This window comes from Mytilus galloprovincialis, chromosome 7, assembly GCF_965363235.1.
Source record: "Mytilus galloprovincialis chromosome 7, xbMytGall1.hap1.1, whole genome shotgun sequence".
Lineage (NCBI taxonomy): Eukaryota > Metazoa > Mollusca > Bivalvia > Mytilida > Mytilidae > Mytilus > Mytilus galloprovincialis.
In genome coordinates, this window is record NC_134844.1 from 97843303 (window position 1) to 97864310 (window position 21008).

At 31.8% G+C, this 21008-nt stretch overlaps 1 protein-coding gene across 1 annotated transcript in view; it reads left to right on the plus strand.

Moving 5' to 3' along the window:
* The window catches only part of LOC143084055 (atrial natriuretic peptide receptor 1-like), a 61136-nt gene that overhangs the window by 24680 nt on the left and 15448 nt on the right, over positions 1 to 21008 (plus strand). The window contains exons 4-17 of the mRNA XM_076260469.1: positions 107 to 310; positions 2901 to 3007; positions 4457 to 4564; positions 7391 to 7501; positions 8133 to 8268; positions 11061 to 11197; positions 11777 to 11885; positions 13410 to 13491; positions 14463 to 14559; positions 15534 to 15702; positions 16062 to 16138; positions 17920 to 18024; positions 18636 to 18707; positions 20050 to 20206. Of these exons, the coding sequence (XP_076116584.1) occupies positions 107 to 310; positions 2901 to 3007; positions 4457 to 4564; positions 7391 to 7501; positions 8133 to 8268; positions 11061 to 11197; positions 11777 to 11885; positions 13410 to 13491; positions 14463 to 14559; positions 15534 to 15702; positions 16062 to 16138; positions 17920 to 18024; positions 18636 to 18707; positions 20050 to 20206 (1671 nt within the window). The remainder of the gene's footprint in view (positions 1 to 106; positions 311 to 2900; positions 3008 to 4456; positions 4565 to 7390; positions 7502 to 8132; positions 8269 to 11060; positions 11198 to 11776; positions 11886 to 13409; positions 13492 to 14462; positions 14560 to 15533; positions 15703 to 16061; positions 16139 to 17919; positions 18025 to 18635; positions 18708 to 20049; positions 20207 to 21008) is intronic.

Consider the following 21008-nt stretch of genomic DNA (forward strand, 5'->3'; position numbering starts at 1 on the left):
GCTAAGTCGTTATAACGACTTAAACATAAAACTTCAACCTGACGAATGTACGAAATTACCTGCCAAATGTTGATGTATATTCAACATTTATACTTTATACTTTCAGCTGATGTGATGCGATATGTTTCAAAAATGTTTAAATGGAATAGATTTTCTATGATCCATGACGAGGCGGCACCGTATGTGGCTGTAGCAGTAGCCATTGCAGAAAATAAAGACACGACCATTAAAAGTACACACGAAGTTAGCGAGAGGATGGAAGAAAGTGTTATCGAAAGTATATTTCAGCAAGTTCGTAAATACTCAAGAAGTAAGTAGATTAATATCTAGCCAGGAAATAAGTAGGTCTTCATTGATATCTACCCAAGAGTAAAGTAGGTCTTCATTGATATCTAGCCCAGAGTAAAGTAGGTCTTCATTGATATCTAGCCAAAAGTAAGTAGGTTTTCATTGATATCTTGCCAAGCAGTAAGTAGGTTTTCATTAATATCTAACCAAGGAGTAAGTAGGTCTTAATTGATATCTAGTCAAGAAGTAAGTAGGTCTTCATTGGTATATAGCCGAGAAGTAAGTATGTCTTCATAGATATCTAGTAAATAAGTAAGTAGGTCTTCTTTGATATCTGGCCAAGAAGTGAGAAGGTCTTCATTGATATATAGCAAAGTAGTAAGTAGGAATTAATTGATATATAGCCAAGAAGTGAGTATGTCTTCATAGATATGTAGCAAATAAGTAAGTAGATCTTCTTTGATATCTAGCTCAGAAGTAAGTAGGAATTCATTGATATCTAGCCAAGAAGTAAGCAGGTCTTCATAGATATCTAGCAAATAAGTAAGTAGGTCTTCTTTGATATCTAGCTCAGAAGTAAGTAGGAATTCATTGATATCTAGCCCAGAAGTAAGTAGGTCTTTATTGATATCTAGCCAAGAAGTAAGTAGGTCTTCATAGATATCTAGCAAATAAGTAAGTAGGTCTTCTTTGATATCTAGCAAATACGTAAGTAGGTCTTCATTGATATTTAGCCAAGAAATAAGAAAGTTTTCATTGATATCTAGGCCAGAAGTTTGTAGGTCTTTATTGATATCTAGCTCACAAGTAAGAAGGTCTGCATTGATATCTAGCTCACAAGTAAGTATGTCTTCGTTGATATCTAGCCCAAAAGTAAGTAGGTCTTCATTGATATCTTGCCCAGAAGTAAGTAGGTCTTCATTGATATCTAGCCAAGAAGTAAGTAGGTCTTAATTGATATCTAGCATATCTAAACTATTAGAAAAAACACACTTTTGATTAAAGAAAATATAAGATTTCTGATTCAAGAAATATATCAGCTACAATGTTACGTTATTCATAAAACAAATATCAATACTGTAATTTTAAAAACTTTTTCTCTGCAAATATTTTGAATAAATATAGAAAAAATGCATGCAATTTAAAAAAAAGTATCAACTTCTACCCGTTACACGAACTTGTTGAAGGAGAGATGTTGACACTAGTCTTTACGATTTTACTAGGGAAGTCAGAAGACAATAATACAACAGTCTATACACTATTGAAGACTGCTAACACCCAACGTCAAATTCACTTGAACCCAACAACTTTCTTTATTAAGAACGAAGCTGCTGTCTAGAATTAAACCAGATCAGCTTTTTCAAGAATCACTCTTAAAGGTTGTTTTTTCAATAGATATAGAAAGCTGTGGTGTGAGTGCCAATGATACAACTCTCCATATTCCCTTTGTATTGCAATCAACAAACTCTTCGCCAACTTTAAAGAAGAAAGAGATATCCAGCAAAAAAAAAGATGCCGTTTGATTGCCAATGAGAAAAATCTCCGAGAGAGACCAAGTGACATAGAATTAACAACTATTGGTCACTATACAGCCTTTAACAATGAGCAAAGCCCATACCGCAAAGCTATTCAAGGTTCCAAAATGACATATGTAAAACAATTCAAACGAAATGACATAATTTATGTACAAAATAATGAACTAATGAGCAACAAATGACAAACACTGAATAACAGGCTCATGACTTGGGACATGCAGAATGTGGCAGAGTTTTTAAAAACTTATTTAAAGAGGCCGACCTCCCACAAAAACTGATCCAGTTTTGAAACAATGCATACAACATAAGAAACAACTATAAAAATCAGTTGAACAAAGCTTATCTCAACGGTTAGGTACATACAGAAATACATCTTACAAGAACACAAAGTGGTCGGCTATTTATATATCACAACAAAGACAGAAAGTACAGATCTAAGAGTATTCACAAATTATAACAATAGACATCTACATGTAAGACTAAAATTTTTATACATCTCAAACACGCCCTAACATAAAATGGTGCACTCGGTTTTCTCTTTTCGATAAAACTGTTACCAATTTTTTGGAATCTTTTCTGGAGTCACATACTGGAAGGGCAGACAAAAAAAATTACTGAACTAATAGATTGATATGTTCTCTGTCCGTGGTAATTAAAAAAAATAGGAGGTTATGTATTTTCTACATCCAACTTGATAGATACTCATGTCGTCGACTTAATATCTAATTGTTCTGCATTACTATGTAATAAATTAAAAACTTATGCAAATGGTGTTTTTAAAATAAAACACTTCGTAATTGAGAAGAAAATATTCGTTTTATTTGTTTCTATTAAACTTTAAAATGTTTGTTACTTTAGTAAACATTATAGTAATCATTTATCGCCTTCTCCAACAAAGAGCTTTTAATTTTTCGTTCCATTTCAACTTGGTTTCCGCCTGAAGATATTTGATGTTGAATAAAAAATGTATTTGGTAAGAACGACAAGAACTAAAATAATCTTCTTCTAAAAGACAACAAAGCAACTGGTGCTATTTAGAAAGTTACTTTTTCTTTGATAATACTACATATTTTTCAGTTTTGATATTTGCTGTACCTAAACACACACTAAGAAGATATATGGTGGTTGCACACAGACTTGGGATGTCCAGTGGGGATTTTGCTTTTTTATGTATTCATGGAGATGTAAGTTAACAACATCGCTTTTAATATCTTGGCTTCGAGCATTCTTAGTGAAGGGAAATACAGAAAAGCACTTGTAGCTCACAAATGTATACAATTTTATTTTCATTCCTTTCCATTATGATAAGAAAGTGTAGTACCAAGTCGGAAAACGGTTATTGTTATATTATAGTTCGTTTCTGTTTGTGTTGCATTTGAGTGTTTATTCTCCTCTTATGTAACATGTATAAGACGTGTTTCCCTCCGTTTTGGTTTCTAACCCGGATTTGTTATTTTCTCTCAATAGATTTATGTATTTTGGCGGAATACTACTGTTGCCTTATCATCAGCCAAGTCAAGATGAATTATCATTGATATGGTCATATTTATAAATAAACAATTAACAAAACTTTTGAATTTTTGAAATATCAAGGCTCTCTTCCACAGTAATAGATTTCCTCAGCTGTACTTTGCAAAATTTATAGGAATTTTGGTCCTTAATGCTCTTCTAACTTACGTCGTAACTACAATCCCCTTCCCTTTCATGAATATGACCTACCGAATTAGACTATTTACCGGATTGGTAATCACTTAAGCAACACGACGGTTGCCACATTTGGAGCAGGATCTGCTTACCCTTCCGGAGCACCTGAGATCACCCCTAGTTTTTGGTGGGGTTCGTGTTGTTTATTCTTTAGTTTTCTATGTTGTGTCGTATGTACTATTGTTTTTCTGTTTGTCTTTTTTATTTTTAGCCATGGCGTTGTCAGTTTGTTTTAGATTTATGAGTTTGACTGTCCCTTTGGTATCTTTCGTCCCTCTTTTAGTACCTCAGCCTTTTAAACTTTTTTGGATTCGAGCTTTTGAGATAAGATTCGAGCTCAATAATGAATCTTTTGTAGAAGAAACGCGCGTCTGGCGTAAATACAAAATTTAATCCTGGTATATATATATATGATGAGTTTATTTATAACAAATAAAAGAGATTAATTGATTTTAATAAATTATCTGCCTCCGAAATGTTTACAAAAATGAATGAAGATACAACAGAGGTATTAAAAAAGTTAACATTAATGCTTAAAATAAAAGAAACAAAAAGTATAGCAACTTGAACCGACAACATCCGGAGATGGACTAATGAGTGTTTTCTGTAAAAGTAAGCGGTTCATATTTTACTCATTGGAATATGATCCATCGATGTATTGCTCGTGAATGGATAGAACATTTTCAAGAAAGCTTTTAGAAGAATTCGGGATTCAAATTACATCCGTAAAAGTGATCGTAATATCTTGTTAAACTGAACCTAAATATGAAAATAAAGCATGGCTGTATAACCAATGATTGGCAAAACATGACTGTTTAACCAATGTTTGGCAAAACGTGACTGTATAACAAATGTTTGCCAAACATGACTGTTAGGCGTGGAATGCTTGATAAGGGTTTGCATCTGATTTTTCTATAACCCTATTGCAGTTATATACATGGCAACAATTGAACGACGAAGTTTTAACAGAGGCCGTTTGGCGTAAGAATGACACAGACGACCAAGGTGCAAGACAAGCATTTGAATCTGTTTTACATGTAAGTTTATTTATACAATTAAAATGCAAAGCAAACTGCTGCTTTAATGAATACAAATTATAGATAGTTTTTATAACAATATCCTTTAACTCTACTTTCCACTATATAGATGATGTTCTTTCACTAAACAATTCAAAATTTGGTGACTATGTGGAACTCATCTATCCAATCGAACTAGAGATAAAGGATACTACAGATACAGTTAAGTCGGCTTCATATCTTGACTTACATCTAGAAATTGACAATAAGGGTCGGTTGAAAACAAAACTTTACGACAAAAGAGATGATTTCAGCTTTCCAATTGTGAACTTTTCATTTCTAAGTAGCAACATTCCAGCAGCACCTGCATACGGGGTATATATCTCCCAATTGATACGATATTCCCGTGCTTGCATTTCCTATCATGATTTTCTTGATAGAGGTTTGCTGCTCACAAGGAAACTATTAAACCAAGAATTCCAAATGGTGAAGTTGAAATCATCCCTTCGTAAATTTTACGGACGCCATCACGAGTTGGTTGACCGTTATGGAATAACCGTTTCACAAATGATATCGGATATGTTCCTTACGTCGTAACTACAATCCCCTTCCCTTTCATGAATATGACCTACCGAATTAGACTATTTACCGGATTTGTAATAACATAAGCAACACGACGGGTGCCACATGTGGAGCAGGATCTGCTTACCCTTCCGGAGCACCTGAGATCACCCCTAGTTTTTGGTGGGGTTCGTGTTGTTTATTCTTTAGTTTTCTATGTTGTGTCGTGTGTACTATTGTTTTTCTGTTTGTCTTTTTTATTTTTAGCCATGGCGTTGTCAGTTTGTTTTAGATTTATGAGTTTGACTGTCCCTTTGGTATCTTTCGTCCCTCTTTTGTTATACACTGGAAATTGAGAACATCTGTTTTGTTTTGAAGAAGTATTTTTTAAATTAGAATATATATATAGGTATACAGATTTTAAACGCCGATTATAAAGTACTTTTCAAAATTTGTTTTTTATCACTATGTAATTTCTGTAATTTCCGAGTCGTGTATTGAAACAGTTATCTTTATCTAATTTCGATTTATTGAATGCAACGTCAATTATCTGAGTCTGTTTTGACAAACAACTTTGAAAATATGTAAATAAGTATTTTATTTATTTATGTATTTCTCTTTCCTGCGATTATTTGTACTGTATTCACGTCATTGTTTAATGTTGTCATTTTAGCGGTATAATTAACATTGCCCTCAAGCGCAAGTTTGGCTAGCCCCGAAACCAGGTTCATCCCATCTTTTGTTTTTCTTAAAATGTCCTGAACGAATTCAGGAATATAGCAGTTGTTATTTTATTCATAGGTCGTTTCTATGTATGTGTGTTGCAGTGATGTTAGTTATTTTGTTTCAAATCAGTGTTCTGTTGTTATAGTATAATAATACGATTTGAAATATCTTACCACTTGAAGAAAATGTACACTGGAAACAGTTCATTCTTTATTCTGTCAAATAGCATTAGAGTGACAGTCACAAATAAAATCGCCAGGACAAAGATAAGTAGATATGCTTTAATTGGACTCGTACATACTGAATCATACTCTTTCATATTTCTATTGAAGAAATCCTGAGATATAATCTTACTTTTTAGAAACATATAAAATCTAAATAAACACTTATAAAGTCGAGTAAAGAAATCTTTAAAATCGTTCGGATATGCTTTTCAACCAATATGAAAGTTTGTTTCAATTATCAACATTAACACATATTAAGTCTATATAAAAAAGAAGATGTGGTATGATTGCCAATGAGACAACTCTTCACAAGAGACCAAAATGACACAGCAATTAACGACTATAAGTCACCGTACAGCATACACACTGTTGTCAATATAATGGAACTCTTTGCGACTGTCATACAAGTGAGACGTTAAGCTAGCTGTAAAAGCTGGGCTGAACTACAATTTTCTACAAAAAAAAGTAAATTTCAATAATAATCTGAGGAAAATTCAAAATGGAAAGTTCTTAATCAAAAGCAAAATCAAAAGCTCAAGCTCACCAAACAAATTGATAACAACTCTAATATTCCCGAATACATGCATTTTCATTGGTAGAAAATGATGGGTTAAACCTGAATTTATAGCTTGTTTGGCCTCTCCCTTTTATATGAGTTGCAAAATTTCTTTTATATTGACAACGATAATTGAACAAAACAAACAGACATAGTGCTTCTCAAAGTATTAATTTTATAAATTGCGACTAGAATGGGGAGTTGCCTCATTGCCACTCATACAAGATCTTCCTATATCTATATAATAGATAAAAAATTGGGATACACCAGTTAATATTGTGTTTTAATGTTTATCACAATAAAACTCACAAATGTGTTACAAAGAAATGATGTCTGTACCAAGACAGTAAAATTGAGAATGGAAATGGGAAATGTGCCAAAGAGACAACAACCCGACGAATATAACAGTTGTTTCCAATTTTTTTCCCAAGTTGTTTGGTGTGTATGAGGTTTTGGTTTTGCCTCTTGACAAAGAACATTCCTTAGATTTCGGTAGTTTTGGTGTTTTGAACTTTAACATAAATATGAGAAATTGTTTTTAAATATTTTATATATTACAATTAAGAGCAATAAACCAGTTGCTTTCTTGATACTACTACAATGTAATGAATATCGCCATACATTTGTGTATGTAGTTAGGCTTTGCATAATTTGCTGATTTGTTATATGATTGACCCTTTTAAGGTGCAAAAAAGATCACGCATATAACTCAAAATTGTTTTTCACCATTTGAACTATTTCTTTACTTTTCTAATTTTGAATTGTTTGTTTGTATTTTAGATAATTATGCCAACTTTAAGTGCCAAGTTATCAGAGAACTTAGATATCTTGGTGAATAAAATGAAAAATAAAGAAAATGCCAACTGGATCAATTTTCCGCCCGTCTCAAAGGTAAAGGAACCAGAAACAACAATCAATTAATCTATCAGAGATATGATATCGCCGGACGATGAGTAGATAGACATTTTTATCAACACTTGTTTAAGATAGCTACTCTTGTTTTTTTTTTGTTAGATATGTATTTTGGTTACATATAGTTTTATCGATGCAGTACATTAGTATACAAATCTCCTAACCCCTACTTGTCCTGTAATAAATTTATTACACATAGATTACAATGCCATGTTATAAGATTTATAAAATCCTTAATATTTGTTTCAGGATATTCTGTTATATTTTTTTCATCTATAGTATTCAACATCGGATTTTAATGAGACAGCTTGTACTCCAGGAACCTAACTATATAAACAAGTTACTATATATTATATTTTAGCAATATTCAAGCAATTTCCCAAAGCAAACATTGTACTTGAAGCCATATTGCTGACAACTTGAATTTACGTTACTTTTTACTTACGTGAGATGCGTAAATATATCGCTCGATAAAATAACTTTGATAACACCATCATGAAAAACAACAACTTGTCTACTATTTGAAAAATTATGACACTGGCAGATTGAACACCATAGTTACATGTATTAAACGTTGGTGAATGTATAATGATATGTTGTTTTTGTACAGCCTGATGCATACGCTCCATACCTGTATGATGCAACGTTAACCTGGGCCATAATGGTGGATAGGATATTGAAAGATAATAAAGATCCATCAGACGGTGACATCATGTTCAAACGGACTGCTAACTTTTATCAAGAAGGTATTTGATATGATATTTAGGTTCACAATACGTGTTTCTGAGGGGGGGAAAGGATTCTTATCGAGTTGTTATTCATTCGTTTGATGTGTTTTATTTTCTATTTTTTACCATTTGGTTAAAGACTTTCTGTTTTGAATTTCCCTCGTAGTTCAGTTTTTTTGTGATAATACTTTTAATTAAAGATCTACATGCACATTTTCATTTTTCATTTTTGAATCAATTAAACAAAAATCTCCCTTGAAAAAGATATATGATTTCGTCGAAAAGTTTCTTTGTTTCGCCTTTTAATTATTTCCTTTGGTATAACAGATACACAATTGTTTAATTTATAATAGAATTATTTTTGTGACCTTTGTTTTCTTATTGATTTATATTATTTTGTACTTTTTTTCATAAAAGATATATGATTCATGTATCTAGAAATGAATTAATAATCATTAATGTATAAATTGTGGATAATTAACGTTAATACTAAATTTAGACAATAACAATCAAAACCAAGGAGTAATTAAAGACTCACAAAACCAAAGGACATTTACATTAACAGAAAACTGTTATAAATAAGAAATAAGAAACAACACGAACTCCACTAAAAACCGGGAGTGAAATCGGGTGCTCCGGAAGGGTAAGCATTTCCTGCACGGTATACGACACCCGTCGTGTTATTTCTTTGGTCAGTTCTGTAATGATGGAAGGTTATTATGGCTGAGGAAAAATATCAGATATGATTTCTGACACACTTTTGTCATAATTGATAATCAGCTCATGATGGCGACCGTAAAATTTCTTGAGTGATGGCCTTAATTTGATTGATTCATAGCCCTGTCTTAGCAACTTTTGAGAAAGCAGCATTCCTCGTTCAACAAAATCTACGTACTTTGATCTAGCTCTAGAGTAGCTTATCAATTGAGACACATATACTACATATGCTGGTGCCGCTTGGATGTTGGTACACAGAAATGGAAAGTGGACTATAGGAAAACTAAAATCATCGCGTTTGTCATAAATTTTGGTAGTCAAACACAAAGCACTTATATATACAAATGTATATGGATATCTAATATCATGGTTTCTTACAATGCTCCTTTAGATTATCCATTTACATTTGTTTTACTTCAGGGGCAGATCCAGAAATTTTCGTAAGAGGGCACACTTACTGCCTAAGAGGGGACCTGCTCTAGTCATGCCTCAGTGATCCCCTTCATAATCAATCAATTGTGTACCACAAAATCCGCATCTGTATTATTGTTCTTCTACTCTATGCATATCACATTATTTATTAACATATTCTGACATCAAACGCGCGCAAAATCTGGCCATTCGGTCCAATCACTTAAGATCCTTCAATCGTTTATGGGTGGATTTGACATACTTGAATAAAATTTATAAAAAGGGAGCAATGAATGAGGTTTTAAATTTGATGTGTATTTTTGTGCTTCTTTGTTAAATATTTGTTTGTTTTTATTGTGATTTAGATACTTGTGGTACTTTTTGTAATTATCGTTTATAATATTCTCGCATTCTTGTCTTTCATTCTTGTTAATGGGCTTTGTCTTTATGCATTTTGGTGTAACTTCGATACATATAGCGTGGCTCTGTACTTATATATCCCATTATTATGCTATTTTAAAACTTGCTTGTTGCCACATAAATAAGGTCGTTTGTTTTCTCGTTTGAATTGTTTTACGTTGTCATTTCGGGTCATTTTGAAGCTGACTATGCGGTATGGGCTTTGCTCATTGTTGAAGGCCGTACGGTGACCTAACGTTTTTAATTTGTGTCATTTTGGTCTCTTGTGGAGGGCTGTCTCATTTGCAATCATACCATATCTTCTTTTTTTATATTGTTTGTTGCTTCTCTTTGTTTTTTTGCTATGTGCTTTGTCTATATGCCTTTTATGCTTCTTTGATACATACATGTATATGACGTGGCTCCGTGTTTATACATCCCGTCATTGTGTTAGTGTACTATGGTCAATTTGTGTATTCTTGTCTTGTATCTAATATTTGCTATTATGTTTGGTCTGAATGCCATTTTGTGCTTCTTTGTTACATAGTTGTTTGTTTTTTGCTGAAATTTTAGAATTTAGGATTATAACACAATGTTGACTGCTGTTTTTTTGACATTTTATCTATTATGTCTGTTTGTTGCGTTCACGCATCGTTGTCAATATAATGGAATTTGATGCGACTGTCATACAAGTCAGAGGTTTAGCTAGCTGTAAAACCGAATCCATTTCACCGCTTTCTACGTAAGAAAATGCCTGTACCAAGTAAGGAATATGACAGTTGTTATCCTTTCGTTTGATGTGTTTGAGCTTTTGATTTTGCCATTTAATGAGTGACTTTCCGTTTTGGAATTTCCTCGGAATTAAGTATATTTGTGATATTACTTATTGTTATAGATACATACATAGGGTGGCTTATATTGTTTTTCTTATGTTCTCTTCTATGAGTCCATTCAATTTATCATACTACATCAGTTAAATAAACCTAATATATGCATAGTGTATTAGGCCAAAACTTCTTTCAATTAGAGTTAAAATTACGAAGGGATTTAAAAAGGTACATATCAACATTTACAAAGTTGTAGTTAAACAAGTAATACGCTCTTTTCATTGTTGTATTCATTCTGATGCTAAACTCTGAACATGAATTTCTATATAAGAAAGATGATAATTAAATAAAAGAAGACTACCCGTAGAGACCGAGTTTTTGTTGAGATAAACCCAAACATAATAAAACGAAGATAATAATGTTTTGTCTGCAGAAATTATGATTTTTGTATTTCAGGTTTAACTAATTTCATTGTATTAGATGCAGAAGGTGACAGGTTGTTGAATTTCTGGATGCTTGACATGCAAGAGAACGGGCGATTTCAGAGAATTATGGAGATCAAATACCAAGTCAAAAAAATTGTGGCAAATACGGTACGTAGATTGATAATGAACTGATCAATTATTATTTTCTTTTGGTGTTATTTTAAATAAATATAAATAATATAAACAAATAATATACGCATGTTTGTTCAAAGACTATAAAACTAGTCATGGTGTTGATATAACTCTGAAATACTATCCATCATTTGATTGATTGATTGTTTGTTGCTTAACGTAAAATGATCCCATCATTTAAAAAGTATTCCTATTTGATAGTTCATAACATTGAATAGTTTAGTCATAACAAATGTACAATCACAAAGAAACAAACAAAGTAAATACAAGTAAGCTACATTTTATATTAACCACATATTTCAACTAACTAGAAAAAGGCAGTTTTGTTATCAATGTTATAAGTGTAAATGAATAAAGACAACAGTAGTATACCGCTTTTAGAAGTCATAAATCGATTGAGTGAAAACAAATCCGTGTTACAAACTAACCTAAACTGAGGGAAATACATCAACATTACGAGGAAAAGTAAAGAAACAACTGAAACGACGATGGAACACACACAGAATTATGACATATATTATCCTTTCATAATTATGATTTACTTCATACTTATAGACTGTACGTGGAGATAAATTGGTTCGATGGGCTAATGGGAAGTACGGACTACATAATGCTCCTCCTGATGTGCCCGCATGCGGATTTGAAAATGAACATTGTCGGGAAGGTAACAATTCTGTTCAAAAAAAGCACAGATGTTTACATGAAGTATAAATATTTTACCCGCCAACTTTTATGTACCTCATCAAAGACTTAAGTTAAACATATGGCGTCAATGGTAGCAATATACATACCCCTTCTTAAACAAAAGTTAAACCTGTGACGTCAATGGTAACAATATGCACACCCCTTCTTAAACCTGTGTCGTCAGTCAATGGTAACAATATGTATACCCCTTCTTAAAAAAAAATTAACCTGTGGCGTCAATTGTGACAATATGCACACCTCTTCTTTAACAAAAGTCAAACATGTGGTGTCAATGGTAACAATATACATACCCCTTCTTAAACAAAGGTTAAACATGTGGCGTCAAAGATAACAATACCCCTTCCTAAACAAAAGTTAAACCTGTAGTGTCAATGGTAACAATATGTATACCCCTTCTTAAACAAAAGTAAATCCTGTGGCGTCAATGGTAACAATATTTATACCTTTTTTAAACAAAAGTTAATCCTGTAGCGTCAATGGTAAACATATTCATACCCTTCTTGAACAAAAGTTAAACGTCAATAAAACGTCAATGTGGCGTCAATAGTTACAATTTTTATACCCTTCTTAAACAAAAGTTAAACCTGTGACGTCAATGGTAACAATATGCATACCCCTTCTTAAACAATCATCACACTTGGTTTATAATACTTTGATGAACCAAACGATCTGGAATAACTTATCAATGTTTTTTAAACAAAATTGTATTTTATTTGTAACTGAGATTTTCTAATCAAAGACATTTCAGTTTATCGATACGCATCAAAACTTAAACACAGCTTTAAAACAACCAGGACTAAAATCGTTGTTCTTTTTAAACAAAACAAAGCAACTGTAGTTTTCCATTCGTTTGATGTGTTTGAGGTTTTGATTTTGTAATTTGATTAAGGACTTATCGTTTTGAATTTCATGCGGAGTTTTTTGTGATTTATTTTTTCCCATTGTTGTTGCTGGCATGCTATTACGTCTGTGCGCATTACACAGCCCATTTCAAAGCCTATATCAGGTACGTTCCCGATCATATACACAACGAACATACATTCACATTGCAACGTTCGTTTAAACACAATTAAAAACCTTTTTGAGCAAGACTTTTACCTACAAAATGTTTCATTATTTAATACATGACAACAATGCAGATCTGTCTACATGGCCTTACAGACTACCTATAATACTAAAGCAATTGACCCCAAACGGATTCAGTACTTTGATGATTTCAAAGTTATCTTAATTTCAATTTAATCTGATAAGGAATATTATTTTTGGGTGAACATTTTGATAATTCCAGATATTGCATCCAGTAAATGACATGATTACTTTTGTTTTCGCAATCTTTTAAATTTTTCTATATAGTTCGAAATACGAATACGATGATGAAAGTTCAATCAAAATAAGTTTTTCAATCAGATTTATAATTTATTCAGCAATAAGCGGAGCCTAAATTTTTAAACGTAAAGGTTTGGCTTATTTTTTTTCATTTCAGATTTTACCAACACAATAGTAGGCGCTGTTTGTGGATCATCTTTTGTTCTTGTTGTAGCAATTATCATAAATATTGTTTTCAGGTAAGAAATGTATAAAATATAACAGTGTCATGGAATATTATTCCCTTAAATCTGAAGGTATCAACTTCACATTGTTTATATATGGTATTTTTGCACATTAAAGTGATTAACTCTTAAATCAGAAGGTATCACATTAAAGGGATTAAGTATGTGAGATCTATATGAGCTTATATGAGAGTATCACCTTTACATTGTTTATATGGTGCTTTTGCACATTAAGGGGATTAACTATGTGTGATCTTGCTTTGTTTATAGTGTACTTTTGCACATAAAGGGGATTAACTATTTTAGATCTTACATTGTATGTATGGTACTTTTTCATATTAAAGGGATTAACTATGTGCGATCTTATATTGTTTATATGGCACTTGTGCACATTAAAGGGATTAACTTTTAAATCTGAAGGTATCACATTAAAGGGATTAACTATGTGTGATCTTGCATTGTTCATATTGTACTTTTGCACATAAAGGGATTAACTATTTGAGATCTTACATTGTATATATGGTACATTTGCATATTAAAGGGATTAAATATGTGGGATCTATATGAGCTGATCTGAAGGTATCAACTTTACATTGTTTATATGGCATTTTGCACATTGAAGGGAGTAACTATGTGGGATCTAAATTAGCTGATCTGAAGGTATCAACTTAACATTGTTTATATGGTGCTTTTGCACATTAAAGGGATTAACTATTTGTGATCTTACATTGTTTATATGGTACTTGTGCACATTAAAGGGATTAACTATGTGCGATCTAAATGTTCTGATCGGAAGGTATTAACTTTACATTGTTTATATAGTTCTTGTGCACATCCCTTTAATGTGCAAACGAACCATATAAACAATGTAAAAGTGCTTCGCCGCGGTTGACAATGTTTTCTCGGGATAACAATCTGCTCTATCACCCTCTCAGCTATGTGTTATTCATATAATTGTTTCAGAGATTTATTCTTTTTTATTACAGGCGATATCGGCGTGTTCAACTTTTAAGAAGTATGATATGGCAAGTCAAATTTGAAGACATCGATTTTGTAACTGCGTTATTACATGGCAGTGTTAGAGTAAGTACAATATTTGATACGAGCAACAACACGAATGGTACAACTACATTAGGAATGTCCTGGTTTTATCTGTATTATTTCCTGGTTTTATCTGTATTATATTTCATAACATAAACCAGATATACCATTTAAGTAGGACGACGCAACACAAAATTACTAGACTCAAAACGGTTAGAAGAACACACTACTTTTTAAATTGTACGGGTTTTTTTTAGGTTTTTTTTAGTTCAGGGTGTTTTCAGTATTGTTCAATTTAAAATTGCTTATAACTTTTGCTAATTGTGAAGTATCAGTTCTACTTTAAAACTGAAAAAGAGGGGCGAAAGATACCAGGGAGACATTTTAACTCATCAAAAACAAAAATGACAACACCATGGCTAAAAACGAAAAAGACAAACAGACAAATAATAAAACAAAATACGCAACATAGAAAATCAAAGACTAAGCAACACGAACCCCACCAAAAACTGGGGATTATCTCTGGTGCTCCGGAAGGGTAAGCAAATCCTGCTCCGCATTAGGCACCTGTGGTGTCAAATTAAGACAAAAGTAGTTTGTTGATGTTTAATTCTCTTAAATTGATTAATTAAAACATGGAAAAAAGAAACACTAACGGACTTGCAGGATAACGTTACTGGTAAACCTAAGCTGAACTTAACAAATAGCTAAAGATATAAGACAAGAAACGCCAATAAGAAATGGTCAACATAAAAATGTATGTAGTGTTGATTTCAGTCATATCTTTTCAACCTATATGTAAAGGCTGATTCGTGATTAATTACAACCAAAGTGAGAGAATTAGCAAGCTGTCGTGCCAAATGAGATATTTTCAAATGGTGATCGACTATATATCATTTCTAAAACATCATCAGTATTTCCCGTTAACTCTATGCTATCTCTTACAAAAAAAAATATAAATAATTTATATCCTTCTTTTTAATCTTTCTTTATGTTTATTTTCTTTTGCGATGTAGAATAGTTTTAAGAATTTGTCAAGACGGCGGACAAGTTCAAACAAGAAGAAGGCTTCCCGTACAAGCAGTGGTAGTGGTGGTGGTGTTATTATCTCATCAAACAGTTCCCCGCCTCAGTTCCATAAGCCAGACGGCGGTGCAATGTTTGGATCTGTCGCTTATGTTCGTGGTAAGTCATTATTGTTCTCGATCAATATTTGTCATTGAAATTTGAGATAGTTCATGGTTGATCTGCCATTTATAAGTTTAGGTAATAAGGTTGGATATGTATTTTATGTTGGTTATAAAACATGTTTGTTTCACGCATAATTAATAATATTTTTTATCATTTCTTATATTCAAAGATTTAATGAAAGTTGTTTTCCTTTACTATTTAATTGTCCAATGCTGGTCAGATTTCAGATTTCAGATTCTAGATTAATATTTTATTTTTTTTTTGTTCATTCATCGAATTCTATAAGAAAAAAGGAAGTTTTGCCTCAGCTCAAAGAATTTATGATTATGACAATTTTGACTTTTTTTGTACAGGCAGTTTGGTCTCTGTAAAACGTCTTAATAAAGGAAATATCACGATGACAAAAGATGTTCTTCATCAACTTAATCAGGTAATTATAACATAGTGAATGACACTTCATCAACTTAATCAGGTAATTATAACATAGTAAATGACACTTCATCAACTTAATCAGGTTATTATAACATAGTAAATGACACTTCATCAACTTAATCAGGTAATTATAACATAGTACATGACACTTCATCAACTTAATCAGGTAATTATAACATAGTAAATGACACTTCATCAACTTAATCAGGTAATTATAACATAGTAAATGACACTTCATCAACTTAATCAGGTAATTATAACATAGTAAATGACACTTATTCAACTTAATCAGGTTATTATAACATAGTAAATGACACTTCATCAACTTAATCAGGAAATTATAACATAGTAAATGACACTTCATCAACTTAATCAGGTAATTATAACATAGTACATGACACTTCATCATCTTAATCAAGTTATTATAACATAGTAAATGACACTTCATCAACTTAATCAGGTAATTATAACATAGTAAATGACACTTATTCAACTTAATCAGGTTATTATAACATAGTAAATGACACTTCATCAACTTAATCAGGTAATCATAACATAGTAAATGACACTTATTCAACTTAATCAGGTTATTATAACATAGTAAATGACACTTCATCAACTTAATCAGGAAATTATAACATAGTAAATGACACTTCATCAACTTAATCAGGTAATTATAACATAGTAAATGACACTTATTCAACTTAATCAGGTTATTATAACATAGTAAATGACACTTCATCAACTTAATCAGGAAATTATAACATAGTACGTGACACTTCATCAACTTAATCAGGTAATTATAACATAGTAAATGACACTTCATCAACTTAATCAGGTAATTATAACGTAGTAAATGACACTTCATCAACTTAATCAGGTAATTATAACATAGTAAATGACACTTCATCAACTTAATCAGGTTATTATAACGTAGTAAATGACACTTCATCAACTTAATCAGGTAATTACAACATAGTAAATGACACTTCATCAACTTAATCAGGTAATTATAACATAGTAAATGACACTTCATCAACTTAATCAGGTAATTATAACATAGTAAATGACACTTCTTCTTCATCAACTTAATCAGGTAATTATAACATAGTAAATGACACTTAATCAACTTAATCAGGTTATTATAACGTAGTAAATGACACTTCATCAACTTAATCAGGTAATTATAACATAGTAAATGACACTTCATCATCTTAATCAGGTAATTATAACATAGTAAATGACACTTCATCAACTTAATCAGGTAATTATAACATAGTACATGACACTTCATCATCTTAATCAAGTTATTATAACATAGTTAATGACACTTCATCAACTTAATCAGGTAATTATGACATAGTACATGACACTTCTTCTTCATCAACTTAATCAGGTAACTATAACATAGTAAATGACACTTCATCAACTTAATCAGGTAATTATAACATAGTACATGACACTTCTTATTCATCATTTTAATCATTATACTGAAAGTATTCTTCCAAATCGATATATATGATAAGTATGACACCAATCTGAGCATATAACATGTATAATGAGTGTCAACCAAACCCTTAAAGAAAATCATTTGAAAGCGTTTATACAAAAAAAAATGTACTTACATGTAAGCCTAAATAAAATTGTGTGTTCTTATAAATATTGTATAATTGATAAAATTTCATTTCTTTTTTCAAATGTTTGTACTAGATTATAACAGTCCTAAATATGTTTTTTCAAACGCTAATATTTATATATATTCAACATGTATAATTACAGTTAATGGAGTTAAAACAGCAAAATGTATGTGCATTTGTTGGCGCCTCGTTTGATCCTGGAAGGATACTGTTGTTATGGGAGTATTGTCCAAAAGGCAGTATACAGGCAAGTTTTTTTTAATGTAACTGTCGTGTAAAACATACAGGTATTTCTAAATTCACTTATTCATCGTGTTGTGCTTCAAAGCTTAATACTGTGACTTCATTTATTTTCGTGGGTACCTTTTTTTGATGGATTAAGGAAAACGTGCATGTTCAAAGATATTTAATTCGGGGTTTTGACGAAGTCTGCATACAAGCTTATAGACAATTTTTTATTCGTTGAACATTTAATTGCGTGGTTCATCTGTATCCACAAAAGCCACGAAAATTGGTATCCAACGAATAATAATAAATCAATAGTATGGTTGCTTTGTCAATTAGGACTAAATAAGACTTCCAGTAATACTCTTAGCATGCTAGACCCAGGAAGGCAATAGTTGCATATTCTACAATATGCATTGTGTAAATATATGTTTTGACATTCAATTCAAATGTGGTGTAAATTATTTCCCTCAATATTAAAAAGTATAACTGTTTGTTATCCCAAGAACAATGAGTATAACTGTTTGTTATCCCAAGAACAATGAGTATAACTGTGTGTTACCCCACGAACAATAAGTATAAATGTTTGTTATCCCAAGAACAATAAGTATGTGATATTTGTTTTTTTTATAGGATGTAATTTGGAACCAGAATATTAAGTTAGATCAAATGTTCAAGTTTGCATTGAGTCTGGATATAGTGAAGGTAATTATACTCGACTAAAAAGGTTAAACGTCCATAAGAATACAACCCATAAACACAAAAGAAAACGTTCATATATATATAAAATATAAGTACGTCTGAGCCAGTGACAACTCTACAACAGATTTATCCATCGGATCACCAGCAGGATGGTGATACATGGCTGTGTACCTTCTGTATATACAACTCATCTAAACATCTAACATTGTTGGGTTGGTGTTTAGATGAGATGTATATATATAATATATATATATTTGTTACAGGTAATAATTCAAAGAATTTAAAAAGTTGCAAAGAAATTTGATGCTGTCTATTCATTTGAACTGGGTTTTCACCTATAAAATATTTTTATATGCTTGAATTCAGTACCCTGACAGTACCATGACTGTTGTTTTTACATAAAACCGTAGGGTGGGTATTTGTTTCTCCATCTTCATGACGAATTGTTTTCATTCCAGTCCACATAGCTAGCATCAAAAATGTTTGTTATTTATTTGATTATTATATTTAGACTGCCTATCAAAGAGCTTGAATATCGTATCAATAAATCTAGCATTCCAATGTAACGCCTACATCATTCACGAAATGGGAAATAAAAAAACCTCACAATTAGATTCTTCTCCCGTTTGACAATAAGAGGAACTCCTTTAAATTGTATATCTTCACAAATTTTATCATAAAAACCAACATATAACATGATTGTCAAGATATTCCAATCAAAGTCTCCTTAAAAGTAAAATAACTAAAATACAGAACTCGAAGGAGACTAAGCGGAAAGTCCCTAAGAAAATGGCAAAATCAAAATCTCAAACACATCAAACGAATGGATAATTATTGTCACATTCCCTACTTGGTACAGGCTTTTTCTTATGTAGAAAACGATCAATTAAACCTAGTTTAATAGCTAGCCAAACCTCTCAGTTGTATGACAGTCGCATAAAATTCTTTCAAATTGCTAACGATGCGTAAACAAAACATTGGGATAATCATTGTTCATTCGCTCTAGCCGACACATGAAGCTTAATTCATACAAACCTTAACAAATACAAAACAACTATGAAAAGGAGACTCATTGTTCATTCGTTCTAGCCGACAAATGAAGCTTAATTCATACAAACCTTAACAAATACAAAACAACTATGAAAAGGAGACCCATTGTTCATTCGTTCTAGCCGACAAATGAAGCTTAATCCATACAAACCTTAACAAATACAAAAAACGAGTAGTATAGGGTTACAAAGACAAAACATATATGTTGATACTGTTTTATAGCTTTATTTAGGCTATATCATAGCAAATAGATGACCATGCATTGATTAATACGTTGATACTGGTAACTATACAGGGGTTAGATTTCGTGCATAAAAGTTCTGTACAGTACCATGGTAACCTGAAGAGTACTAACTGTGTGGTTGACAGTCGGTGGACATGTAAGCTGACAGATTTCGGCGTACCAGGAATAAGATACGTCGACAGGAATATACAGGAGGAACCGCATGATAGTAAGACTTTATTCGATTACCGGTGGATTCAAAACAATATCATCGAGTCCCAAAAACTTAAATTAACGAGCCTGTCATTCAGAGGTTATAGTTGGTTCATGTCGGTCGTATTTGATTTGTTTCTCGTAAATTTAATTATCTAATCTAGAACGTTAATAGTTTTCTAGATTTGGTGGGGTTCGTGTTGTTTATTCTTTAGTTTTCTATGTTGTGTCATGTGTACTATTGTTTTTCTGTTTGTCTTTTTTATTTTTAGCCATGGCGTTGTCAGTTTATTTTAGATTTATGAGTTTGACTGTCCCTTTGGTATCTTTCGTCCCTCTTTTTGCACAATTACTCATTTTACGCTTCTGTGCTTTTTATTCCTGACTTCATGGTATGACTTTCTAAGGCCGTACGGTGATTGACTTTCATACCAAATCTCCTTATTTGTTTTATCATATTCAATTCATCCTCCAGTCCAGTGTATATTAAATTGATCTTCGAGTGAAGTGTACAGTAAGGTGATGACGGTACTGACGTTTTATAATATTAGAAATTATCAGATAATGATAAGCAAAGACAAAATTTCAAAGAATTAAAAGTTTTAGAGCCTGTCTTTTATTCTATGTCTAATCAAAAGGTTAACCTTAGACAATTTTGTTTTAATCCTAACATTTTTCTATCTAACAAAAAAGTTAACCGAAGACAATTTTGGTTTAATCCCAACACTTTTATATATCTAATTTTAAGGTTAACCTAAGACCATTTTTTTTTAATCCTAACGTTTCTTTCCTAAATCAATATATATTTCTTTTTGTAG